The sequence below is a fragment of the Fundulus heteroclitus genome, chromosome 9, assembly GCF_011125445.2.
Source record: "Fundulus heteroclitus isolate FHET01 chromosome 9, MU-UCD_Fhet_4.1, whole genome shotgun sequence".
Classification (NCBI taxonomy): domain Eukaryota; kingdom Metazoa; phylum Chordata; class Actinopteri; order Cyprinodontiformes; family Fundulidae; genus Fundulus; species Fundulus heteroclitus.
The window spans coordinates 34,668,023-34,694,220 of record NC_046369.1 but is presented as its reverse complement, the minus strand read 5'-3'; the positions used below and the strand labels follow the sequence as shown (position 1 = coordinate 34,694,220).

General features: G+C 40.7%; 1 protein-coding gene across 1 annotated transcript in view; it reads left to right on the top strand.

Annotated features, from left to right (window-relative positions):
• Positions 1-26,129, top strand: part of slco2a1 (solute carrier organic anion transporter family, member 2A1) — a 35,174-nt gene extending 9,045 nt beyond the window's left edge. The window contains exons 2-14 of the mRNA XM_012861198.3: positions 12,462-12,599; positions 13,173-13,335; positions 13,884-14,096; positions 15,536-15,634; positions 15,765-15,898; positions 17,065-17,137; positions 17,228-17,392; positions 18,449-18,644; positions 19,851-19,998; positions 23,404-23,567; positions 24,430-24,494; positions 25,013-25,133; positions 25,225-26,129. Of these exons, the coding sequence (XP_012716652.2) occupies positions 12,462-12,599; positions 13,173-13,335; positions 13,884-14,096; positions 15,536-15,634; positions 15,765-15,898; positions 17,065-17,137; positions 17,228-17,392; positions 18,449-18,644; positions 19,851-19,998; positions 23,404-23,567; positions 24,430-24,494; positions 25,013-25,133; positions 25,225-25,345 (1,800 nt within the window). The 3' untranslated portion in view covers positions 25,346-26,129. The remainder of the gene's footprint in view (positions 1-12,461; positions 12,600-13,172; positions 13,336-13,883; positions 14,097-15,535; positions 15,635-15,764; positions 15,899-17,064; positions 17,138-17,227; positions 17,393-18,448; positions 18,645-19,850; positions 19,999-23,403; positions 23,568-24,429; positions 24,495-25,012; positions 25,134-25,224) is intronic.
• Positions 26,130-26,198: the final 69 nt, after the last annotated feature.

The following is a 26,198-nucleotide window of genomic DNA, read 5'->3' as shown; positions in this document are numbered from 1 at the left end:
TCTATTCAACTCGTTCAACTGTTTCTATTCAGTAACCTAACAGGGTTCTGTTTTGGTGTATTTAATAAATATGTCCAAGTTTAATTATAGGAGAAAACCACAATTTTGTTATTTATTCAATCAATATTTATTACAGATGGCATGATACACTGTTTAAATATAAGGTGCCTCTTGTGAAATTCAGCATTATGTGAAAAAATAATGAACCCTACATGTTATAGAAAGACCCTCATGATACAAGGAAAAACACTAGGGTTCTTAAGAAAATTGCTGCTTATAAATTAATCATTAGTCGATCGCTAAGGTGAATTAACTTTAGATGAACTCATTAATCGATAACTTGCATCTCTAATCCAGACCATCACAGACTACAAGGCTGCTTCTTTACCCTGTGAGGACAGCATAGACTTTCTCAACACACTCAATAATTACTTAGGTTGATTTGTAGCTCTCAGCAACACTCCTGTGAGGAAATCCACACCTCACCCAGATGAACAGGCACTGTTCACTGAATGATTACCGCCCTCGCTCCGATCATGACCAAATCCCTAGAGAGGCTAGTGAAGGAGAACCGCTCCACAGAGGATGTCGTCTCCCCTGCACTCTGTCTAAACCTGGGACACTGAAGAACAACAACACCCAATGTACAAATGCGTTTTCTGGACTTCTGTTCAGATTTCAACCCAATCATTTGCAGGACCCAGTGACCGAACTGGCCCCCCTTGGAATCAACACTCCCCTGTATAACTGGCTGCTGGATTTCCTCACAAGGAGTCCCCAGTCTGTTTGGGTTGACAAAAAGCACCTCCATCATGATCTCACTCAGCACGGGCGTCCCCCAGGGCTGCTTACTGAGCCCACTGCCCTTCACCCTGATGACCCAGGTCTGCCGTGCCAGGTTCAGTTCAACCACATCATTAAGTATAAGGATGAAACTACCATGGTGGGTCTCATCAGGGACAACTGGCCTACAGGGGGGGGGGGGGGGGGGTGAAACACCTGGTGACCTGGTGTGACAAAACTATCTGATCCTGAATGTCAACACAACAAAAGAGATCGTCACTGATTTCAAGAAAAATCTGCCAAATCACACACCACTGCTCATCACCGACGCTGCAGTGGAACGAATCAGCAGCATCACATTCCTGGGGGTGCAGATCACAGACACTTTGACCTGGACCCTCCAAACCTCTGCTCTTGTGAAGAGAACACTGCAGGGTCTGCACTTTCTGGATCAAATGAGAAGTGCAAGCCTTCTTCCTCCCATCCTCACCCCTTTCTACAGAGCGACAATAGAGAGCGTACTGAACAGATGCATGTCTGACTGGTCTGGGGCCTGCAATGCCTCAGACTGGAAATGTGTAGAGAGAGTGGTGAGGACAGCAGAGAGAATCATTGTGACAGCACTTCCCTCCATCCATGACACTGTTTGCAGACACTGCCGGACCAGGGCTAAGACAACCACAAAAGACTCCCACCCCCCATCATGAAATGTTCACCCCGCTGCCCTCATGCAGAACAACCAGATTGCACAATAGCTTCATTCCACACATCATAAGATTGCTATACTTCCAATAACACTCCCCTACATACAAAACAAATCACTTTACATGGTCACTTTGAACTCTATTGCACTAACTGTACTATCTGCCTTACCATATGGTCCGCTCTGTGTTGCAATGCATCCTGCTGTTACATATACTTGCACTACTCATATGGGCTTACAAATAACTTTTCTATACATATAAAATGTTTTTTTATGGTTTGCAACATTCCTGAAAAAAGTTATATTTATAATGTTTCTCTTTTGCCTTCTCTTTTTGGGTCTTGCAATGAAATTTCACTGAAATGTGCATTGTGAATGTGCAGTTGAATGACAAAGTCTGTCAAATGTCTAAAGTGGGTCTGAGGTCAGATTTAAGCTTCATTGCATCATCTCAATATTGAACAAAATCCTTTATTCGCCTGCAGTAGCAGCTAGGTCCTATTGAAATACTGAGACAAGTGAAAGCTGCTTGATAGGAAATGAGGATGAAATATTAGCAACACTGTACAAGCATCTTTTGTGTGTGCTAACAAACCAGAAAGACATGTTTTAATGGGAGAATTAACTGTTCCAGGAGAACTGTGTATCTTATTCCCCTCTTGTACACCTGGCAGTCGCTAAACAAAGTGAAATCCTAGATTTATTTCTGTTTTCACTGCAAATTCTCGCCTAATCTCCTCATGTATCTTTAGCGTCACTGAGACATTCATACAGAGGGTCTGTAATGGCCTCACTCAGCAGACCGTGGCTCCTTTTCCAAACTCCATGGAGCCCAGGGCAGATCTTTGCACTACTCTGGGTGTGAAGAGAAAAGTCCAAGAGACAAGTCTTGTAAACAAATGGAGATATGTAACTGTATAGAGTAACAAAGAGCTAAAGATTTGGCAGAGAATAGATCCAAAACGTCGTCACAGAACCAGTAATTACTCTGTAAGGAGTGTGTGGTTTAGATGCATGGAAAACATGATTCTTTATTTGTTTTTTGTCTTTTATTGTTTTACTTGGACTTGGCCTGCAAATTCAGCATCTGAAATCAGAGACGCTAAGTTTTACTTCATTCCCCACAGAAGTACCACCTGACAAGCTATGAGTTTACATGACTGGCTCAGCTTGCTTTGGCCCAAAGAAGACTCCCTGACTTAGCTTTGATAAAAACAAGAAAAGTAAAAAGATCTAAAAATCCATTTGTCAAAGTATCAAATGTCACAGTCAGATGTATAAAGAACCTGTGGGAAATATCTTTGAGATGGGTGTCATGAGTGTTATAACTTGATACAATTTTTTTCATTTCTAAGGAAAGAGGTTTTCCAAGGAAGTAGGTGTATGTGAAGGGGTGGTATTGTTCCTCAGAGTTCATTTGTCTTTGTTCCTTGGAAAAGGATTAAAATGTGTTAAGTGCAAAAATGGTTAAGTTTCAGGTCTGCAGCAACAAGTGCTGTAAGATGTCACATTCATGTTACAGCTGCTACCCAGCACATATAAGGTGTTTATTGCCATACAAGGGCTGGTATGAGGTTATCTTGGAATGCTAACCTTGCCACTATATCATAATATTTACACAAAATATTAAACAGGGATTTATATTATGATCTAATAAGTTTTTTAAAATCAAGGGCCACAATCACTTCTCATGCTGCAAAAACATTATAACTTATTGATTCTTGGGTAAATAAGAAAGCATATAGTAACCACTCTAGCAAAGAAGAAAAAAAAAAATAAAAAAAAAAAAAAAAAAAATATATATATATATATATATATATATATATATATATATATATATATATATATATATATATACACTCACCGGCCACTTTATTAGGTACCCCATGCTAGTAACGGGTTGGACCCCCTTTTGCCTTCAGAACTGCCTCAATTCTTCGTGGCATAGATTCAACAAGGTGCTGGAAGCATTCCTCAGGGAGTTTGGTCCATATTGACATGATGGCATCACACAGTTGCCGCAGATTTGTCGGCTGCATATCCATGATGCGAATCTCCCGTTCCACCACATCCCAAAGATGCTCTATTGGATTGAGATCTGGTGACTGTGGAGGCCATTTGAGTACAGCGAACTCATTGTCATGTTCAAGAAACCAGTCTGAGATGATTCCAGCTTTATGACATGGCATCCATGTCATGTCGTTATCCTGCTGAAAGTAGCCATCATGGGTTGGGTACATTGTGGTCATAAAGGGATGGACATGGTCAGCAACAATACTCAGGTAGGCTGTGGCGTTGCAACGATGCTCAATTGGTACCAAGGGGCCCAAAGAGTGCCAAGAAAATATTCCCCACACCATGACACCACCACCACCAGCCTGAACCGTTGATACAAGGCAGGATGGATCCATGCTTTCATGTTGTAGACGCCAAATTCTGACCCTACCATCCGACTGTCGCAGCAGAAATCGAGACTCATCAGACCAGGCAACGTTTTTCCAATCTTCTATTGTCCAATTTCGATGAGCTTGTGCAAATTGTAGCCTCAGTTTCCTGTTCTTAGCTGAAAGGAGTGGCACCCGATGTGGTCTTCTGCTGCTGTAGCCCATCTGCCTCAAAGTTTGACGTACTGTGCGTTCAGAGATGCTCTTCTGCCCACCTTGGTTGTAACGGGTGGTTATTTGAGTCACTGTTGCCCTTCTATCAGCTCGAATCAGTCTGGCCATTCTCCTCTGACCTCTGGCATCAACAAGGCCTTTCCGCCCACAGAACTGCCGCTCACTGGATGTTTTTTCTTTTTCGGACCATTCTCTGTAAACCCTAGAGATGGTTGTGCGTGATAATCCCAGTAGATTAGCAGTTTCTGAAATACTCAGACCAGCCCTTCTGGCACCAACAATCATGCCACGTTCAAAGTCACTCAAATCACCTTTCTTCCCCATACTGATGCTCGGTTTGAACTGCAGGAGATTCTCTTGACCATGTCTACATGCCTAAATGCACTGAGTTGCCGCCATGTGATTGGCTGCTTAGAAATTAAGTGTTAACGAGCAGTTGGACAGGTGTACCTAATAAAGTGGCCGGTGAGTATATATATATATATATATATATATATATATATATATATATATATATATATATATATATATATATATATATATATATATATATATCTTGGCTACATAACCTGATCGACATACATTTTATTGGTCTAACAGTATCTTTTTGACGTTTGTAAAATGCATTGTCATGGTATAGTATAAAAGTTAGATTGCAAGAAAGTCAAACTTTTTTGTTATAATGAGATCCATATGTGTATACATGAAACATGAAAAATATGTTGTCATAGTAATATCCTGTACAAAGATTAATAAAATATTGTTTGCAATAAAGATGTAACATTCTAACAATTCAGCTCTGTTCATCTTTTGCTGGGGTGCCGATGCTTCTGCATAATATTATTTATACTCTCACTTTAGTAGTAGCTTTTAAGTGCCCAATATACATTTTTGTCATATGGCTATTCACAAGCACAAGATAAGAATTCCATTATTGTCCCGCAATGGAGAATTTCGGCCGTGACGGTGACAATCACACAGACAGTAACACACAATTATTAGCAATGAAAGAACAAACTAGTCTAATCTAAAATTAGCTCTAAAGAAACACTAAGAGTAGAATATAAAAAGTAAATACCAGAGTAAATATATATAAATATTGCATAGTGGAAAAATAACTTTTTTAACCGTGGAAAAGACTCCATCCTTTTTACATAACACACAATACTACAATATGCAATGTGCATGATAGTGCATCAAGATCCTCAAGTAGCTAAGGCATGTACAAGTTACCTTAGCATCTGGGGACAGTAAATGGTTAATGATCAGATCGGACAACATCGCTGCTCTCACCACCATCTTGTATACCTTTTCCTTCATTCTTGTGGATACTCTCACACAACACACCTGACACTTTTCCCCACCCGTTCAGACCTGCTTGGACACATTTCTTCACCTTCACCCTAGTACTGAAAATCCTCCACCTTCTTTTTCTCTGGTCCTTGTAACCTCACGGCCCCGCTTCAGTTCTGACTTGCTATAGTTATCCTTTATTCCTCCCCTTTCCAGGGCATCTCTCCATCTCTCTAGATTTCCCCCCGCCTGTTCCCTGCTCTCTCTGCAGATCACAATGTCATCTGCATACATCATAGTCCGTGGGGATTGCTGTCTAACCTCATCTGTCAACCTGTCCATAACCACAACAAAGAAGAAGAAGCGACTCAGAACCAATCTTTCCACATCCACATTGAACTCCTCTGTCACACCTACAGCACACCTTTCTCCTTCCATCTTCCTGTCACACTTGATCAGCTTGTCAGTACATCTCCAATTTAATCCTTAATGACCATAACCCCCTGAACATCCTTCTCCTCTCTGTCTCTCAGCCTTACCAACCTGTATAAATCCTTCTCTCCTTCTTTACTGTCCAACCCACCGTACAAGTCACTGTTTGTCCTTTGTTTGGCCTTAGCTACCTCTAACCTCACTTTCACTGAATCTATCAGTACTCCTGGTGACTCTCTTTAGTCTTTAGAGTGTCCCACTTCATCTTGGTGGAGCGAGGTAAAAGTGGGACACTGTAAAAACTGAAGAGTCTCTGTAACACACTCTGTGCTTCCTCATTCCCCACCAAGTCTCCTTGTCAACTTTCCTTCCAGAAGACATACCAAGTACTCTCCTACCTTTCTCCCTGGAATCTGGAGACACCTCCTGGCCACCCATAGCCTGTCTTAACTCCTCCATGAAAGCTATCCAACTTTCTTCCTTTTTCAGCTTCTAACACTTTGTCCTCTTCATCTTCCTCACCATCAGAGTCATTCTACATACCACCATCCTGTGCAACACTCACCACACACAATCTTGCAGTCACAGAGTTCCTTCAGGTTATATTGTCCACACAAGATGTAATTCACCTGTGTGCTCCTACCTGCGCTCTTCTAAGTCACCCTGTGTTCCTGCCTCTTCTGGATAGGAGCTCAGAACCACAGCAAACCGATAGGAAAGTGAAACAGCGATCTTCTTTGAGCTTGTTCGAGCAGCAGCTGCAGCTTTACGTTTATTCCCCAGCCTGTTTATGTAGGCAGAATTTGCAGAACATACTCGATCTCGGTCTAGTCCAGTGGTCCGTAGAGGGAGCCTCTCTATGCATCCAGTAGGTCAGGAAATAAATCTTTCTGTCAAATCAAATGGTTTGGTGTGTTTCAGCCTTACGGCTTAACTCTTTCAGTTCTCCAAATAAAAGTACACTAATAAGTTGGAACCAAACCAATAAGTGCCTTGTAAACCAGGGTCATCAAATGCATAGATGGCTTTCCACTCAAAGAAGGCATGCCAGCTTTAGCCTACAGTTCACAGCTGAGGGTAAGGTGGTCACAACTAGTACTAGTTCTCAAAAAAAAAAAAATGGATAAGGAAGTCAAGGACCGCAAACAACTGGTTGTAGCACACATATACACAACATCGCCATAATCAATTACAGGTTAAAAAAAGAAGAAGCAGTTTTCAAAATCTTTTGAGCTCTAAGGGAGGGACATGACTTGTTGCGGTAATAGAACGTCACCTTGCTTCACCTTTAGTTTAGATATCAAACTTTAAAAAAAAAAAGGTGTACATCAGTAGTTATTCCCAGGTACTTGTAATTGTTAACTAGCTCGAGAGTTTTACCTTGAGCAGTTTTGATAAAAGGTATTTTCTCTTAAGAAGCAGATGAATTTGAAAAAAGCATCATCTTGTATTTTTCTGCATTTAAACCCCATTTCCATTTCTCTAGGTGAATCTGAAGTGCATCAAAGGCTGTCTGCACATATTTGAATGCTTGTTTGATTGAATGAGAACAGCAATAAAGTATTGAATCATCATGCATAAAAATTATAAGATGCACACAAATCATTTATGTAAATTGTAAATAGTATTGATCCTAAGGCTGAGCCTTTAGGTACACATTTTGTGACTTCAAGACACATGGAACTAGCTCCAGCTTTCTGGACATGCTGTGTCCTACTTGCCAAATAATCTGCGAACCATGGGAGAGCATGTTTGGAAATGCCATTTTTTAAAAGAATGTCTAACAAGAGACTTTTTCACAGTGTGAATTGTCTTGGATAGTTCAATAAAGAAAACTGCAGAAACTCTTTGTTTAATCTAATGCCTCAAACACATAATTTTAAACTTTTAAGACAGCAGTAGCAGTGCTGTGCTACTTTCTAAAACCTGACTGAAGAGGATTTAAAACGTTTGATTCTAAATATTCCTGCTTTTCATTACAGATCTGTTTCTCAAATATTTTAGCCAAAATGCCCAATTTTGAGATGGGTCTGTAATTATTCAACAGTGAGGTTTCACCTCCTTTTTAACAATGGAAGAACAAAAGCGGATTTCCAAACCTTAGGAACTTTATTTGTGCTGAGGCTTACATTAAAAATATAAATTAGAGGCTCAGCAATTGAGTCAGTAGCAAGCTTTAGAAAAAAAAACAGACCCAAACTTTCAGGACCAGCTAATTTCTTTTTATGTCCAATCTTTTTTTTTTTTTTTTTTTTTTTTTTTTTTTTTTTTTTTTTTTTTTTTTTTTTTTTTTTTTTTTTAGCAAAATATGGACCTAAGAAATGCTCACAGGTTTGAAATGAAAGGGGCAATCAACAGGACAGCTTACAACATGGGTCTCATTGTTTGAAACAGTTTTTAAAACTACTGCTTAAATAATCCAACAAATGTCCTGCTGTGATAAAATGTTCATTAAAATAATGTAACACTGCACATTTACAAGTCAGGTTTACAGACTCTTTAACCAGAAAATTGTGCAGTTCACTAGGAGACGTACCACAGGAGCAGACCTTGGAACCTTCCAAAATTTCCTGGGATCATTTAGATTTTTGGTGGTTTCAGATAAATAAAATACTGATTTAGCCTTCTTAATTAAGGGGGTACATTTATTGCAGAGCTAACAAAAAGTAATCCAATCAGCCTGTTTTTTTTTCCCCCGTTTTGTTTTCCATGCTTCAATCCAAGCATGGTCTCTTTCTTTAGGGAGGTTTCCAATTTCAGTGAAAAACCAGGGATTATTTCACCCCTTTATCCTAAAATTACACAGGAAAGCATGTTTATTTATGAACTTCAAAAACTCTTCATGAAAGAAATTCCAGGCAACCTGGACAATAATAAGGAAAAAGCTTGCTCTTTAAAATATTTAAAATGTCCTTTGAGTAATATTCGTGGTTTGGTTTTGGAAAGTGTATTTTCTGACCGCTTATATGACACAATGGTGACTCTGATGATCGTTCCCAAAAAACAAAAACATCAGTATGCTTGTGTGCGGCATTTGTTATTACGTGATCTAGAAGGATATTTCATATTAAATTATTAATACATTTATTTAGGCTGATGACAACCAGTAAAGGTTTAGATCAGAGTGCGAAATACGGGGGGTCCGGGGGGGCTTGACCCCCCCGATTAACCCATGAGTCCCCCTGAAGCCTCAAAAGCAAAACTTTAAAAAAAAAAAAAATCACTCCAGACAAACTGTCTCCTGCACTACTTTACTGTTCTTTTGCACTGCTACTGTTACAAATATATCTTACATAATTGGTAATAATAATAATAACAATAATAATATTTTTTCTGCTGCCATTACCATCTGCCTTTTTGCAATAGCATAAGTATTGTATATTTTATATTATTGTACATTTTATTGTGAAATTGAATGTTTCAATTTTAGTATAAGGAACGGATCTTATCTGTTGTGCCTGTGCACTTTATCTGTTTCACTGTTGGTGAATGAGGAACGTCCTCTCGAGTTCTTGTATGTCTGGTGAATGTGAAGAATTGACATTAAAGCTGACTTTGACTTTGACATTGTAATGTTATTGTCATGAATCAGAGCAGAGGACCCAGAATTCAACCAGACCAGAAGAGGTTCGGTAAAATAATATTTATTAACAAAATCCAAAAACCAAAAAGGGCAGATAAACAAACAGTCCAGTTGGGCAGGCAAGGCAGGAACAGACAGAAACAGGGTGGCTCAGATCTCTGGGGAACAAGGGGTCAAAAATCCAAGAGCAAACCAATAAACAAACTTGCAGGAGGAGACTCACCCATACTCAAACAGACGACCTGGCACTGATGTCTGGTCTCAACAGTTTATATGGAGGATGAAGCAGGTGAAACCGGTGAGAGGTGATTGCAGCAGGGGTGTAGTTAGGCAGGTGTGCAGAGTAAGTAATAAGACCAGACATCAGTGCAGAGGCTCAAAACAAGAAATAAATCAGAAACCAAACCTAAACTAAGAAGCTAACAGGACAAGACAAAACTCAAAGCAGCCAGAAAACCTAAGACAGGGGAGTAAAATAACTAACATAACCAGAACAGAACCCAGAACATTACAGTTATAGGCCTACTGCATATTGAGAAAATTTAGATCGGTATTGCGCAACAAACGGGAGATGGGGACCCCCCCAAATATTGACAGGTATTTCGCACACTGGTTTAGATCCCCCCCACTAACACAAACTCACCAGAGTTTAACCCTGAAACACAGTTGTTTACAGAACTGAGAGCCTCGCTTCCGGCTATAACAGCCCATAGCTGTAAGAGAATGTCCTTGCTGAAATTCAAGTTTCAGTGCCAATTCAAACTGTTTGCTAATGGATACAGAAGAGAGAAGAGACACAAGGAACTTGTTTTTTTTTACATAAATGTCTACACCGCCAGCTTTCCCTGGGCGAGCACAGAGACTGTAGACAGCAATATCATGACCTTAGACAGGTTTGCTCAGGCAAGTTTCAGACAACACGAGGATGTCAGCTTCAGTTGTCTGGACCCATATTTTAACTAAGTCAGTTGTAGGGTTAGGCTGAACATTTTCAGGCAATAAAAAAAGAAGAAGGATAAAACATTTTTGTTTTATTGTAGAGTTTGATTCCTTATCGCTTTTGAATAATTGCCAAGTCAATGGATGAATTTTCTATGAGTATGAAACTGTCCTGTGTAACAGATTTATCCTTTCACGGAAGAAGAGTTACATGAATTCATCCTGAGAGACAGCAGGACGCTAATAGATGTAGGGCCGATTTATCAGATGACCGATCCCTGACCTGGAAGGATCCAAAGGTTAAAGGGGGGGCGTCTCTAGTTTACTGCCATTTCTCTAAATGTCTTCCATCTTTCATTAACTTGTTCTGTTTTACTGCCATCTTTTTCAGCCCTTCGTGCCACTTGTGAAGAAACTATTTTCAATTGGCCGGCCAAAAATAATAAATAAAACATTTTACAGCAAGTGTTTTTGTCCTCCACTGAGCATGTGAGATATTAATGCAGTCTTTATTATTCTGAACATTCTGTACTGGAAAAGATGCTGACTTGTTTTTTTTTTTTAACATAAAAAAAACAAGTCAGCAAAATGTTTGCAAAAGGGTCGAGTGGGAAACATGAGCAATAATCTTCTAATAACGTAAGGCAGAGAAGAGGAAGAAGAATGAGAAAGGGAGGAGGAAGAGAAGAGGGAGGCTTATTTTAGCTCTTGCTACTATGTCCTACTGACACCAGTAGATGTGTCATATTCTCCCTGTTTATTGAGCAACACTTTTTCTGTCAACAAGTGGAATTGAACCTGCCGCAGGAATGAGAAGCAAGGTGGTGACCTGAAAGACCTTTTAACGCGTGTAGCTGCTATACGAATAAATGCTTTGCTTTTCACTGACCTCAGAACCAGACATTTTTTTTAATCATCACGCAAATCCAGCTAGAATCTCCTACTGGTTTCTATCTCAGCCAGAGATTTTAAGTCTAACTGTAGCTCAGATGAGAGTCCCCCTGCTCTCTGTTTTCCATGATGGCCCTGATGATGCTCATTAGGTTAACCCTCCACCTCATGTCGTGCTGGATGAATAAGTGATGAGCTGTAACTTACAATTAGCCCGTTCTGAGTCAGAGTTCAGGCTTTGCCACTAACTTCAGTCTGGGTCTACGGCTCTGCACTGCCAGTCCAGCCCTGGCTGTGCGGGTAGTCGTGGTGCTGTGCATTGTGCAAATAATGTTTTCAGTCTTTTTTTTGCCTCATTGTCAGGTTATGTTGTGTTGGAGTGGTTATATGGAATACAATAGAAGCAAATCAGATTTTCTATTAATAGAAAAAACATAATCTAATGTTATTTGGGGGTTTAATGCATCTTTTTAACAGACGTACTTCTAAACGTCTTTCGTCAGATTCGGGGTTGTTCAGAAAACATCCGGGGAAGAAGCCCAGGTCTGACGACGCACCGGGTATAGAGTATACTCAGTTTTGGTTTTAGGCTTTGAGTCCTTTTTTTAAAATCATATACTTTGATTCCAGTAACAGGCCCATGCCTATCTACAACTACTAAACTGGAAGTACTGGAAGTTTTTACAGAGTGGAAAGTTATGGGGCCGGGGGGAGGGGGTTGGGGTCAGTTTTTTACCAGATTTTTAAATGAACAGCACCACATGAAACATGTCATTCCATCCCTTATTGAGTCGATGTGTCACTAAGTTCACACAGCGATCAGACCATGTAGTGTTCACAGATATCGTAATTAAGGTTAGCTTGTATATGAAAAGAACAAAAAAAAAAGGTTTGTAGAACAAACTCTTGTGAAGAATGCCATCTGTATACCCATATTGAACAGTGTTTTTCTAATACATTAGAAAAACAGCTCATACAATACCATGGATGGTACGTTGGGGATCTGGGCCTCGTCTTAACCAGCGTGAACTTAGCATCTCACAGCCGCTGGACTTCTATGTGTTCTGAATCGTTTTTGTGTCAAAGCAGGCCATCCTTCTGATAGCTGCGGTTTGCGCCGTCTCATCTTGTTTATCCGCCTCTGACCATGACATCATTCCCATTCTTAGCCACAATTCAGGAACTCTAACAACATCCCGTGTCTGTCTGTCCGTCCTAGCTGTTCGTCCTGTGCCACGGGCTCCTGCAGTTCTCTCAGCTGCTCTACAGCGCCTACTTTAAGAGCACCATCTCCACCATTGAGAGACGCTACGGCCTGAGCAGCTACTCCTCGGGAACCATTTCCTCTCTCAACGAGGTAGGAGCCAACAGCAACATGTCCTCATGCACTGTGTGATTGTTATAGTGTGATTTTTGTAAGGATACTGAAGGAAAACAGGAATTAAAGTGCAAGAAACATACCAAAGTCACATTTCCTGATATTTCAGGTGGTAGTGATGTGTTGGGGGAGCAGCCGTGTAGATAAGAGGGGCCAACAATAATCAGAGAGCTGGTACGTTCTCACCATGGAGAACACAAATCCCACAAATATGTTTTTGATTTGTCTTACATAGATGAGCTGCAGCCGGGACTCACAAACGACATCGCCATGTTGACATTATCTGGGTGTTTGCTTTCAGCGTTATGTTGTGAAACCAGAGCAAACACGGCCCTGACATTCCTCCAGTTCACTTACGTTTGCTTACGTTACGCCGCTTTAAGAATCTTTTCGTTGTGATAATGGATCAAATGATTATGTTTACTCAAAAAGAATCACTGGAGGGACTTTATTGCTCAACTCTGCATTCTCTATTATACGTGGTTTGTAGGTTTGACCGACCTAAAGCAAAAAAAAAAAAAACAGGTTTGGTTCTCTGTTTGTGTTTCATAGGTCAGCAACAGCCTCCTGATTGTGTTTGTGAGCTACTTCGGCAGCCGGGTTCACCGTCCTCGCTTCATTGGCGCCGGCGGACTTCTGATGGCCGTTAGCGCCATGATCCTCACCTTACCTCACTTTCTGTCGCAGCCCTACGAGTACGACTCGGTTTTACACAGTAAGAACAAGCTGCACGCACAAAACAACACAAAGCCACATGATGCTGAGTACATCCAGAGCAGGGAGCTCGCAAGTCTACAAATAGGGCACATCAATTTTGGGGACTTTACTTTAATGTTTGTCTAGAACAGCACCAGCCACTTTGAGTACTCTCCAAGAGTCTACGAGGTTCACTAATACTCTTCATTTGAACTTTGGTATGAATTGAAGGAACAGCCATAATCTGTTGTAGCTAAAAGCTACAGAGATTAGAGTTGCCCTCAGGGTATTTCATATGCAATAACAGAAGCTCCCTTCTGACTTGTAATTTGAACCCAGACTAATTATGTTGATGTCATGCAGAGTGCCAGAAGAGGGCCAGAGAGGCTTCAGGAAATTAAAGATTTTCAGTTTCCTGTCATTAACCATCACTGTGTGTGTGTGTGTGTGTGTGTGTTTGTGAGTGAGTGAGTGTGTGTGTGTGTGTGTGTGTGTGTGTCTGTGTGTGTGTGTTTTCACATCTTCTTTTCAACATTTGACCATGTGTGACTGTCTACTTGGATCCAGATCGCCACGACATCTGCAACCCACACAACAACTCGACCAGCACAGAGTCCTGTGGCCGTGAAGACTCCAGGCTACTGGCTGACACCAACAAGCTGTGGGTCCTCATGCCCATCGCTCAGCTGCTCTTCGGCGTGGGCTCGGTGCCCATCCAGCCCTTTGGCATTTCCTACATCGATGATTTCGCAGGACGACAGAACTCCCCCCTCTACATAGGTGAATGACCTGGATTTCAGAGATACTGAAGTCCAGTATGTGTACAGAAACGGAGTTCAGTCTAAGGGTCATGTTGTTATACAGTGCCTTGCAAAAAATATTTATACTCCTTGAACTTCCTCATATTTGCTGATGTTTTAACCACAAACCAACACTATGTAGTGGTAATGTTAAAGTGGAAGAAAGTGATACATGATTTTTATTTTACAATCTAAACAGTGTGACGTGTAGGGTATTCAGTTCCCTTAAATTAATACTTTGTGTAACCACTTTTTGCTGCATTTACAGCTGTAAGTCTTTTTGGGTAAGTCCCTATGAGCTTTGCACTTCTAGAGCGATGGTTTTCCATCCTTCCTTTAAAAATAACTCAAGCTTAGTCAAACTGGATAGAGATCATCTGTCAACAGCATTTTCCAAATCTTGCCATATATTCTCAATTTAATTGAGGTCTGTACTTTAACTGGGCCTTTCTAACACTTGATACGCTGGGATCCAAACCATTTTGTGCTTACATGGTTGTTTTACTGCTGGAAGGTGAAGCTGTGCTCCGGTCTCAAGTCTTTTATGGCCTATAACAGCTTTTCTCTGAGGATTACCCTGTATTTAGCTCTATCCATCATGATGACCGTCCCTATCCCTGCTGAAAGTAATGCTTCCCCATATCATGCTGCTGCTCCAGCCATGTTTTACAGGGGGGAGGATGTGACCAAGGCACCTTTCACATGTTTGCTGTGATGCCTGCATGGCTTGCAGTAAATGTTAAAAGGGTCCTCCTATGGTTCTCTTTCAACAACGACTGTCTTATTGCCCCTCTTGCTCAAAGGTTAGATTTGCAGTGCGTAACTGCCTGGCATCGGTTTCTCCCACCTGAGCTGTGGATCTCTGCAGCTCTTCCAGAGATACTATGATCCTCTTGGCTGCTTCTCTCATTAACGCGCTTCCAGCCTATAGCCTGTCGGTTTAGGTGGATGACCATGTCTTGACGGGTTTAACGTTGAGCCATGCTCTTCCCATTGTCAGCTGATGGATTGAACAGAACTCTATGAAATGTTCAAAGTTTGGGATTTGCTATGCTTTTAGCATCTCCACGTATTTGAGCCTGGTTTGTGTGCCGTTAATTGGTCTTCATCATGTTTTTTGTTCGCTATTGTTCTCTGACTACCTCTGAGGCGTTCACAGAAAAGACACATAAAAAAAATTAGTTAACATCTGGAGAAAACTGGTTCCCCTAGATTTTATTTACAGGTATGAACATAGACTGAAGACAATACATTTTGAAAACCACATTTTTGAAAACTTTAAAATTTACCTACCACTTAGTATTAGTTCACCACTTTCTGTTTTCCACTTGTTTTCCAGAGTATTATCTGTAGAGCTTTGTTCCTGCATATGCTGTGTTGCGTATTTATTTCCTTTACCGTCTGTCTCATCATTCACAGCCATCCTGTTTGCCGTATCAGTATTTGGACCTGCTATTGGCTACCTGCTGGGCTCAGTCATGCTGCGGATCTATGTGGACGTGGACAGAAGTGGTTTGGGTAATGACAAATGATTTAAATGCTTCCTGCATTTAACCTGAGTACGAATTAACCATTCATATTCAGGTTAATGAACTAGCTGCTCTGTTTTAGTTTGTGGAGACTCAGAGGCTGATGCTGTTTGCTGCAGGTGCAGAACAGGAGCTGAGACAAGGCGATCCTCGCTGGGTGGGGGCTTGGTGGATGGGTCTGCTTATTGCCACCGGCTGCCTGGTCCTGACCTCCATCCCTTACTTCTTCTTCCCTCGCCAAATGGATTCAGAGGTGAATATAAATGTGACTGACAAGACAGATCGCTCACGCAGTACTGCGTTGTTTTGACTTCAGCTTAATGGAGACAGATTTGGAAAAAAGTTTGGATACATCTTTCTGGTAAAAATGAAAGGATGGGAATGTTTTTGTAGTTTGTGGCTGTAGAAAAGAAGGTACATGCATGAAATTCTTGTTTTTTTGGCGATATGTTACTGACCTCTGCTGGGTGTTTGTTGGCGTTACAAGTTGATTTTACTTCAATACCAAATTCTTGGTCATATGTCACTGAAGAAATTTCTGTTGTCACACGTAGATTCAAGAGTGGATAAAAAAGACTTATTTTTTTTATTTTTTTGAAAAAAGGCATTTTTCTTTCCTTTTTAGTCATTGAATTTTGGTAATCGGAATTTTTTGAAAATCTCTCAACAGAAAAATGTATACAGACTAAAGGGTTTGGGAGTTGATGTGAAAAAAGATCCTAATTTGTAATAGAATAATCTCATGCTGAAAAATGTAGAGCAATCTAATTTCTTTAATTGTTCTAGTGGGGAAATATCTTTTCAAGAAATAATGTTTTGTTTTTTAATTACCCCTTAATCATCAGCCTGCTGTCACTTCTTTGTACACCCCACTTTTTTTGCCAGTTGGGGCAAAAGTAATCTTCCATAACAACGAGGCTGGAGGGTACAGCTTTGATCATTCTTCTGCATCTTCTCTGGATCTCTAGATCATCCAGCATCCTGCCGTCTCTCATGTGCTCTTTAGCTCAGCCCACAGGTTTTCTATTGGACTGAGGTTTGGGGACAAATGGTGATGGATACAATTAGATTTCTTTATCTGATGAGCCAATTCTGATTTATTTGGCCATAGGTTTTGGATCATTATTCTGCCAAAAAGGCCCATTTTGTGACAAACCTTTAACACCACGGAACCAGCAATAATCCAAATGCGTTGTGGAAGACAAACAGACCCACAGCATCACTCATCCTCCACTGCATATTAATCACTTTTTTTTGCATCACACCCATCTGGAGTGCTTGTTGCTGCTTTTTAAGATTTTTTAATCTTTTAGACTGGAGTGTCTGAAACACCTGTACTCATTACACTGTGTTTACCAGACCGTAACTTTTTCTGGGTAGAGAAGAGCTGACGTTACCCTGTTGTTTGCTGTTTTCTAGAGGACCGAGAGTGAGACTGACTCAAACAATGACTTAAAGAACAAGGATATGTCTTTACTTGAATTCCTTAAATGTAAGTATATCACCAAACAGCAACTAGACAGATATCCTGACTATCCGGCAGCATGGTACTAATCAGTGTTTCTGTATGTGTTCTGTCCAGTGTTTCCTAGAATATTTATCCGCCTGCTGTTGAGTCCTCTTTTCCTCTTGCTGATCCTGGCCCAGTGCTGTTTTTCCTCCGTCATAGCAGGCCTAGCTACCTTCCTTAACAAGTTCCTGGAGAGACAATACGGGGCTTCAGTTGCCTACAGTAGCCTGCTAGTAGGTAGGTGTGGTGGAAATTTAAGGCTGCAGCCAGAAGTGTACATTAAACATTAATCATGGGCTTTTTAATTATTCATTTTTATAATTCATGTTGTTCTTTTTTCAGGGTAGCATGGTTATACAAAATACAGGTTCAATGTAAAAAAAAAAAAAAAAAGAATTAGATACACAAATTTGGGTTTATTGTGAATTTTCTTTACATGAGGTCATAGTTATACATAAAGGCTCGGTGTATACATCGTTTGGCCTAAATATATTAATAAGGGGTGTTATGCTCTGGTTAGTGATCCTGATAGCCTGGAGCTGGTAGATTTCTTTTTGCCAGTAAAAAAGAAAATCCAGCACTCACTGGATGAAGTTCTGAGACGAGGATTTTCTTTATTTCTGAGCCAAATCTGAACAACTGCATAGTGCAAATCACCCCTAAAACTGTTTATAATTTCTATGGATATGTCACTTATTTACCAACGTCTTGATGAAGACCCAAACTGTCAGCGTCAGATAAAAGGGAATCAGTTAGGAAGTTCAGGAACTGGGGAACTGGAAACTGCTGGAACAGCAGTCTTAGTGTCGACGGTGAACCCAGTTTTACACGATCATGCACTGAAATGGTGCCAAACAAGAAAGAAAACCCTACTCCAAATTAGACATCTTCAAGCTGGACAGATTTCTGTTTTGCATAAACCAAACTTTTATGGTCAGATGATAGAAATATTGAGCTACTTCACTAAAACAGCAATCAGTATATTTGGATTAACAACGTGAGACTTTGAAAGCAAATATGACTGTGCGCTCTTTTTGGCCCTGTATGCCTCAGAGAAAATCCATTTAATTAATCCAAACGTTTGTTCACACTTGTCTTATTCCTCTACTGAAAAAGACAGAGTTACAGAAGAAATTCATAAAAAAAAGTTATATGAGAGTCCATCTCATCCTAAGTAAATAGTGCATTTAAACTTTGAAAACTGCTCATTTACTGACAGCTGCTACTTTAAGGTTGTGTTAGCTCCCCTCCAAGAAGTGTGTACAAACCAAGCTGTTGGTGTTTCCCATGCAGGCGCTGTCAACCTCCCGTCGGTGGCTGTGGGGATGCTGATCGGTGGCGTGGTCATGAAACGGATGGGGCTTTCTCTGAAGAGCATCCCGCGTTTCTCCGTCTTTATGCTGACCATTTCCACCCTCCTCTGCATCCCTCTCTTCTTCATGGGCTGCGACACGCAGAAAGTCTCCGAGGTCAATGAGCAGATTGGACGGTACGGGCGAGCAAGGCTGTCAGGCCCGCGCATGAAAGCTGGTTCTCCTTTGTTCCGTCTCCTCGCAGCTCTCTGATGTCTTAAAGTCAGTGCAGTTACCATTTTAACAGTTTAGGAAACCTTTGACTTCACAGGGATTTGAAAGGTGATTCACAAGGTGAAGAAAGTTAAACGATCATTCTTATGAGCTCAGACAGTTCTCAGATATATTTTGTAAAAAAAAAAAGCCTCAATCAGAAAAGCTCACGGAACAGAAATCCCTTTATTATGGAAAGGGTAAGACTTCATTACCATCATGTCGGCTTCTTTTCTTGGATAAAGCTTTGAAACTGCTGTAGGTGCTTGTGTGACTTCAGGTATCTTTAACCCTTAGGTGTTATGATAATGTAAAAAGCCTAATATGTTTGGGCTCGTGGAGACCTGAGGGATACTGCAGCTCACACCTGAACGTGTTTGTTTCTTTTTTCCCATATTTCCACTCAAACGTTTGGGGTCCCCCTGAAAATGTCAAGTTTTAAAAATAAAACTCACATTTTATTAAACAAATAAGTTGCGAATGAAATAGAAATTATAGTCTAGACATTGGCAACTTTAGAAATGAAGATAATTTGTTCATGAAATAATTTTGTCCTTCAAACTTTGCTTTCATCAAAGAATCCTCCATTTGCAGCAGTTACAGCCTTGCAGACCTCTGGCAGGCCCAGTAGCTGTCAGCTTGTTGAGGTAATCTGAGGAAATGATCCCCCCCTCCCCACCCCACCCTGTGTTTCCTGAAGAACCTCCCACACGTTGGATTGGCTTGATGGACATTTCTCACGATCAAGCTGCTCCTACAACAGCTCAATAGGGTTGCGATCTGGTGACTGCTGGCCACTCCATTATAAACAATATCATGCTGACACTGTCTAGACTATATTTCTGATTAATTTAATGTCATTTTAATTGAAGAAAATGATGCTTTTTATTAAAAATGTAAGGACATTTCTCAGTGACCCCAAACTTGTGATTATTAGTGTACATATCATATTTGCTCAATCAAAAGAAAGGCCAAAAAGGGATTAGCACATTAAGAAAAAAATTGTATTGATCAAACATACTAAGTAACATATTGTCTATCATTCTGAAACAACGATACCATGTTTACTCTATAGTTTGGATTATCAGGATCACCTGTGTGCATTGGTTTAACCCTGCTGCCCTCTACAGGCCATTATCCAAGTGCTACGGCAGCTGCTCCTGTCCTGAGAGCGCCTTCCATCCTGTCTGTGGCTACAACGGCGTGGAGTACATTTCTCCCTGCCACGCAGGCTGCACTAACTTCACCAAAGACCCCAACAACACTTTCAGAGTTCAGGTCAGGGCCTTCTCTCACGTCTTCTCTGTGGTACTCTGTATAAAAATGAACATGCTGGTGTTAAAGATCAATTTAAGTAGCCGTCTCTTCTAAGGACAAAAACCATCCATCCATCCATCCATCCATCCATCCATCCGTTGTCTATACCTCCTTGTCCACACTGGGCCGCAGGGATCCGGTTCCCATCTCCAGCAGTTATTGGGTGAGACGTAGGGTACGCCCTGGACAGGTCGCTTGTCTATCAGAGGGGAACAGAAACACGCATCTTAAAAAATGTCTGGTTCAATCCTGCGCCCCAAAAACCCAATGGCAAGATAAGGCAGAGACTCCGAGGTGCAGACATGTGGATGCGCTGTTGACTGTCTAACACGCCTCTCTGCAATCAACCTGTCCAGGGCTGTTTTAAACGGTGGGCTAAGCACCGGTCTCCCTCCCTAATTCTGACTGGGTAAAAGGTGGATTTAGAAAATGTATTTGTGAATTAGTGATTGGGAGAGAAAAATAAGTCTACAGACTTTTTTTTTTTTGTCAAAGCTTTGAGCTACTGCCAACACACCAAACCAAACAGGTGAGGCGTATGACGACTCTCTTGAAGTGAAAGCAATTCAGTGCATTACACCGGTGGACTAACCATTATATTACTTTACTCCTCCATCAAACCAAGTCTCTGATGTCATTTTTATGAATACCTTTTGTTCTGTTGCAGAAAGCAGCCAGAACAGGTTTTATACAGGAACCAGCCGTTTGTGTGTGCTTTCTGCAACACACTATTATCTCCACATCGTTTCAAAGGAGTGTGGGGCGTAGGGTGTTTTAGCTGGTAAAATATTTCTCTTAAAGCTATGTGCCACTGGATCTGAGAAATACTGCTGTTTTTTAAACACTTTGATAGAAGGCCAATTATTGATTAAAGAAACCAGAAATGAATGGGCCTAAGTCCATTCAACCATTGGGCTTAGAACAGAAGTACACCAAGCGAGAAACTAGGAATTTAGGCAGTTCAGTCCACATTGTCCATGGCTGCCACTCATAGTTCTTTCAGCGTTGTGAGAACCCGCATTTTGGGGGAAAGCAGCCGATTATCTCGGCTATCACACCATTGAAAAGTGTTCTGCTTAAGCTGTGATGCAGTTCTTTGTACCTTGCAAAAGTATTAGTATTTAACTTACAACCATAAACCTCAACATATTTTATTAGGATTTTATGTGATAGTCCAACACAAAGTGATGCATAATGTTGTAGTGGTAGGAAAATTATGCATAGTTTTAATTTCTGTTTGCCTTGTATTCACCCTTATCTCTGTCAGTGCTTTGTAGAACCACATTTTCCTGCGATAACAAGGGCAGGTTTTTGGAGGTATGCGTCTACAAGCTTGGCACGCCTTCTGCCATTTTTCTTTGGGAAACAGCTCGAGTCTAATTAGATTGGATGAACAGAGGTGAATCATTCCTCAGATTCTCAATCAGAGTTAGGCCTGGCCAATAATATCCTTCTATTCTATATCACTCCACTGGGCCTCTGGCTGTAAGCTTAGGGTCATGGCCTGCTGCTTTTCAGCCTCTATAACTGATTTTCCTACAATATTTCCACGTATTCAGTTCCTCTGCAGCTCCTCCAGAGCTACCATGGTCCTTTTGGCTTCCCCATTAATGAATGCCCTCCTTGTTCACCCTGTCAGTTTCAGAGAACAGCAATGTCTTGGTAGGTCTGCAATGTGCCGCACTCTTTCCATCTGTGGATGAAAGGTTGCTCAGTGCTCTGTAGGAGGTTTGGAGCTTTGGATTTGTCCCTTAACCCTTCTATAAACTCAGGTTATCACTGAGGTTAGATTACATGCAGGTGGACTCTGTTAAAAAAAAAGTGTTTCTCCCTACATGTCACGATTGTGCACTACTTTGTGTTGGTCTCTCACATAAAATCTTCCCAAAATGAGTTGATGTGGCAAAATGTGTGAAAATGCCAAGGGATACCAATACTTTGGGAAGTGTGTTGGTTTCATGCCGAGTGTGTTGTCCTACCAGGATAGAAGATCAAAAGGCTTTTAAAATCCCACAATGCAGAGAAATTGTCTTGAAAGAAGAAGTGTGGAAATGTCACCTCTTGTGAAAAGTCTTCTTTCTGGTGGATTGTGTGGTTTATGCGCTCGTTAGATCCAGACATTTTGCAATCCAACTGCACAATATTAAAGTTCAAAGACAGACATCACCACCCTCAGCCAGCTTAGAGGATTATTGCGCAAAAGTCAACTTAATTATTCTTCGCTTTGTCTGGAGGTAGAAATTACGTACACCGTCACCCAAATGTCTGAAGTGGTTTTTGGATTTAATTTACATGGCTTACTGCAGATGGCTTTTGATAAGCTTAACAAACAATAAAAAGCAAACACATTTCAGCATAAAATGCTAATAGTCAACGTGTCACCACTTCAATAATAACATTTCCTCACGTTTCTACTGACAAAATGATTTGAACGTATTAACTTACCCGACCAGAGGAAGGTGGACAGCCTCCTCTGGGTTGGGGGGGGGGTCAGTCTCCACCCCAAGCGGTTTAGTTTTAGTGTTTTGGTGTCTTGTTCACCATTTACATTGTTCTGACCCTCACCTATTGTCATGAGGACTGGAGCACCACCGAAAGAACGAGATCCCGGATACAAGCAGGTCAAATAAGCTTCCACCAGATGGGTGGCCGGGCTCAGCCTTGGAGATAGAGTGAGGAACTAGAGGGAAGAAAACGATCTCGGATGAGTGGAAGACAATGGAGAGAGGGATGGATGAATGGATGTGTATAAACAAGTTGTATGAAGATTAAATGTTGCTATGCAATAAAAGCCCTGAAGAAAATCCACCTTTCACCTTTTGCTGTGGAAACTGGCTTACTTTTTGACACCACCGTGTCTTAACGAGAGTCAAGGCATTTCTGAAGGCCCATTAATAAAAATAAAATAAAAAAAAAACAATGAAAAAAGACATTGGATGGGTCCTCAGAACAGGTTCTTCTTTGTTGAATCACTTAACAATGATGAAGAACCCATCCTGAGGACCCATCCATTTTCTTCTTTTTTTTAAATATTTTTCTACTTGGATTATTGAGCTGCATCCAGACGCCCACTAATAAAAGTGTGACGAAATGTGAAACCTAAGACCAAGTTGTAGTTTTGCAGTATTTGATTCCTTTTAGGAAGGATGAGCGACCCATTTTTTTTTTGTCACAAAGACTTGAGTGCTCCTCCAAAGACGCTAATTCAAGAAAACCTAAAGACAGAAAATAAACTGTAAAATCTGAAGATGCAACAACGGTGCTGGCAGAAATATTATACGCCAGTTTGAATGCAAAGCTGCCTGGATACTGGAGCTGAAGTGCGAAGGTGTTCCTAAGATGTCCCTTATTTTCCCGTGAATACAGGTGTATAGCAACTGCAGGTGTATAACCGGCGAAAAGAGCCTCGCTCACCCAAGGCCTTGTGGAAGCAGCTGCCCTCATTTTCTCCTCCCAGTCATTGTGGTCATCTCTCTGGCATCGCTGATCGCGTGCATCACTCACAACCCACTATACATGATGGTGCTCAGGTAAAGGGCGGGGTCAATACGGGTACACACACAGACACATTTGTTGGTATGCATTGTAGAGATGTGTTTAAAGGCTCCAGTCCCATGTGATTTTGAAAAATACGGTCCGTACTTTGGACTCAAATATTCAGTGGGGGAAAGTTCCCCCATAATTGATTCTGACATACAGGGCAGAGGGATCTCTCACCATTCATCGTAAATCTCTCTCCTCTTCAGCTAACCCCACAGATTTCTACAGGATTTAGATCTGGGGGCTGTGATGGCCATAGAAGAAGCTTGTTTTGTGTTTAGTAGACCATCTCTTTGTCCAAATGATTTAAATCATCAACCTAATGAAAAATCCCATTACAGCTCATCTTCACTTTACTGTCATAAGCCATCTAACATAATCCCAACAGCCTTTTGGACAGAAGCAGGCCCCCAGAATCACAGATCCTCCTCCTTTTTTAACAGAGGGTTTGAAGACAGGTGTGTTTTTTTTCCCCCTCTTTATTTCACACCAAACCCCCTGCAGATTTGTTTCCTGAAAACGAATCTCAGCAAAGCACACAGTTCCCGTTAAAGTCCCAGCGGAGTTTAGCAAATGTAGCGTTTACATGCTTGATGGTGAGATAGAAAAGGCTTTCATTTCTGGCCTCAGTCCGATGCAGCTGTATCATCTTTTAGTATTTTTCCCCCACTAAATAAATGCACTGATGTGAGATTATGCTGCTGCAGTGAAGGGTTTTCTGGGGTATTTTATGTGCATTTATCATGCATGCCAACACGTTTGTCTGTGTTTCCTTATACTATAAATGTGCTAATAGCTCCCCATTTTCTGATTATTGTAGTTGGTAAGTTGTGTTTTTGTTTTTTATTACAGATGTGTTTCCTTTGAGGAGAAATCCTTTGCTATAGGAATTCAGTTCTTACTTATGAGAGTATTAGGTAAGTTCTCACTAAAAAGCTTTTGCTGAATGTTTGCTAGACAGAAAAAATATTTTGTGTTTGCTGAACCAAAACCCACTAATATCCTGTTATTTTATGTTAATGGCATTATTGTAACATTCGGGCTGTTTGTAGGGGAGTCGAGGATTCTTCTCTATTTTTGAACGAATAAGGATAATCTAAAATGAAAATTTAGAATATATAAGACGATTAATCTTCAATTTATTAGAAAAAGTATTAAAATGAAATAAAAAAAAATACTTATTTGGATTAATGCACAGTTTGGGTTTCCATGCAGTCTTACTCCTGTAGATATACTGTAGCTTTTTCTACACAGCAGCTCACCTAAAAATGTGTGTATATATGTCATTTTCTGATTAAAGTGTTAACTAGTGTTAGTTCTTATAGCCCAAAAGAGTTGAGTTTAGCCTAAATCTCAGTCTTTTAGCTGATCTGAATTATACAGGGACAGTAACTGTTTAAGGCCGGCTAAAAAACACACACATTGTCTCTGTTAGCCTGGCTTCCAGCTCCTGCACTCTTCGGGATGGCCATTGATATGTCCTGCATCCGATGGAAAACCGTGTGTGGAAAGAAGTTCAGCTGTGGATACTATGACAACAGCCTCCTGCGGAGCCGGTAGGAACATCCATGACTCTGAAGACATTATACCTGTACATTGATCCTGTGTATCATATTCATTAATCGATCAATTATCATACTCCTACAGATACTTGGGTTTACAAGTGGGTTATAAGGTTATGGGCATCATCCTACTGATCATCTTGGGCTGGAAGGCAAAACGGACCCAGGAGTATGATCTGGAGAAGAAGCCAGAAGTACAGTTGTGATCCTGCTGAGACTCCTCTTGTAGCAAAGCTATGAAGTAGAACATTTTGAAGAAGCGTGTTCCTTGGAAGGCTGCATCAGTGAGAGGAATCCATAATCAACATTTGTCCTCAGTGACCTCGATTTCTGCCCTGTTTCTGCCAAGTGCCTCATTGTTGTGAGCGAGGATGTTTTCCAAAAGGGCTAAATCCAGAGGTTTTAGCAATTCTGTCTGGAGTTTGATGGCCGGAACTCTGAAAATATGACACAGTGCGTTGACATTGGATCAGATGTGCGTTGATTTGGCATCGGTGGGTTGGGAGTAAAGCAGGAGAGAAGGACCTGCACACATAAAACATGTGGATAAAACCAGCATGGATGTGCCATGCAGCCCCCTGCTGACCCTTTTTGAAAGCAGCTTTGCTCATTACAAGTCAAGACCGTTTATATATCTATCATATAGTATGTAGTGCGGGTACTTCACAAAACATATTTTTCATCTAAGATAAGGATGTTTATAGTGATTTAAGACAGCTAAATATCTTTGAACATTACGTGTTCATATTAGGCTGGAATAGACTTGGGTTTCTGTTTGCATTGGGAACATATTCTTTAACTAATGAACTTTATAGCTTAATATTTAAGTTATTTTCTACATATTTGTCTCATACCCTGAGACATCTTTTATAAAACGAAAAAATGGTTTCATGAATGGTCATATGTAACTTTGTGATGAATTTTCAGATACCGAGCACCTACACTTGCTTTTATTTTTTATTTTTGAATATAATAAATTATGCACCTATATCATGCTTTATACAGGTGTGGTTATTCTGTATTTCCTGCACATCCTGCTTGTCTGTTTCAGAGCAACTT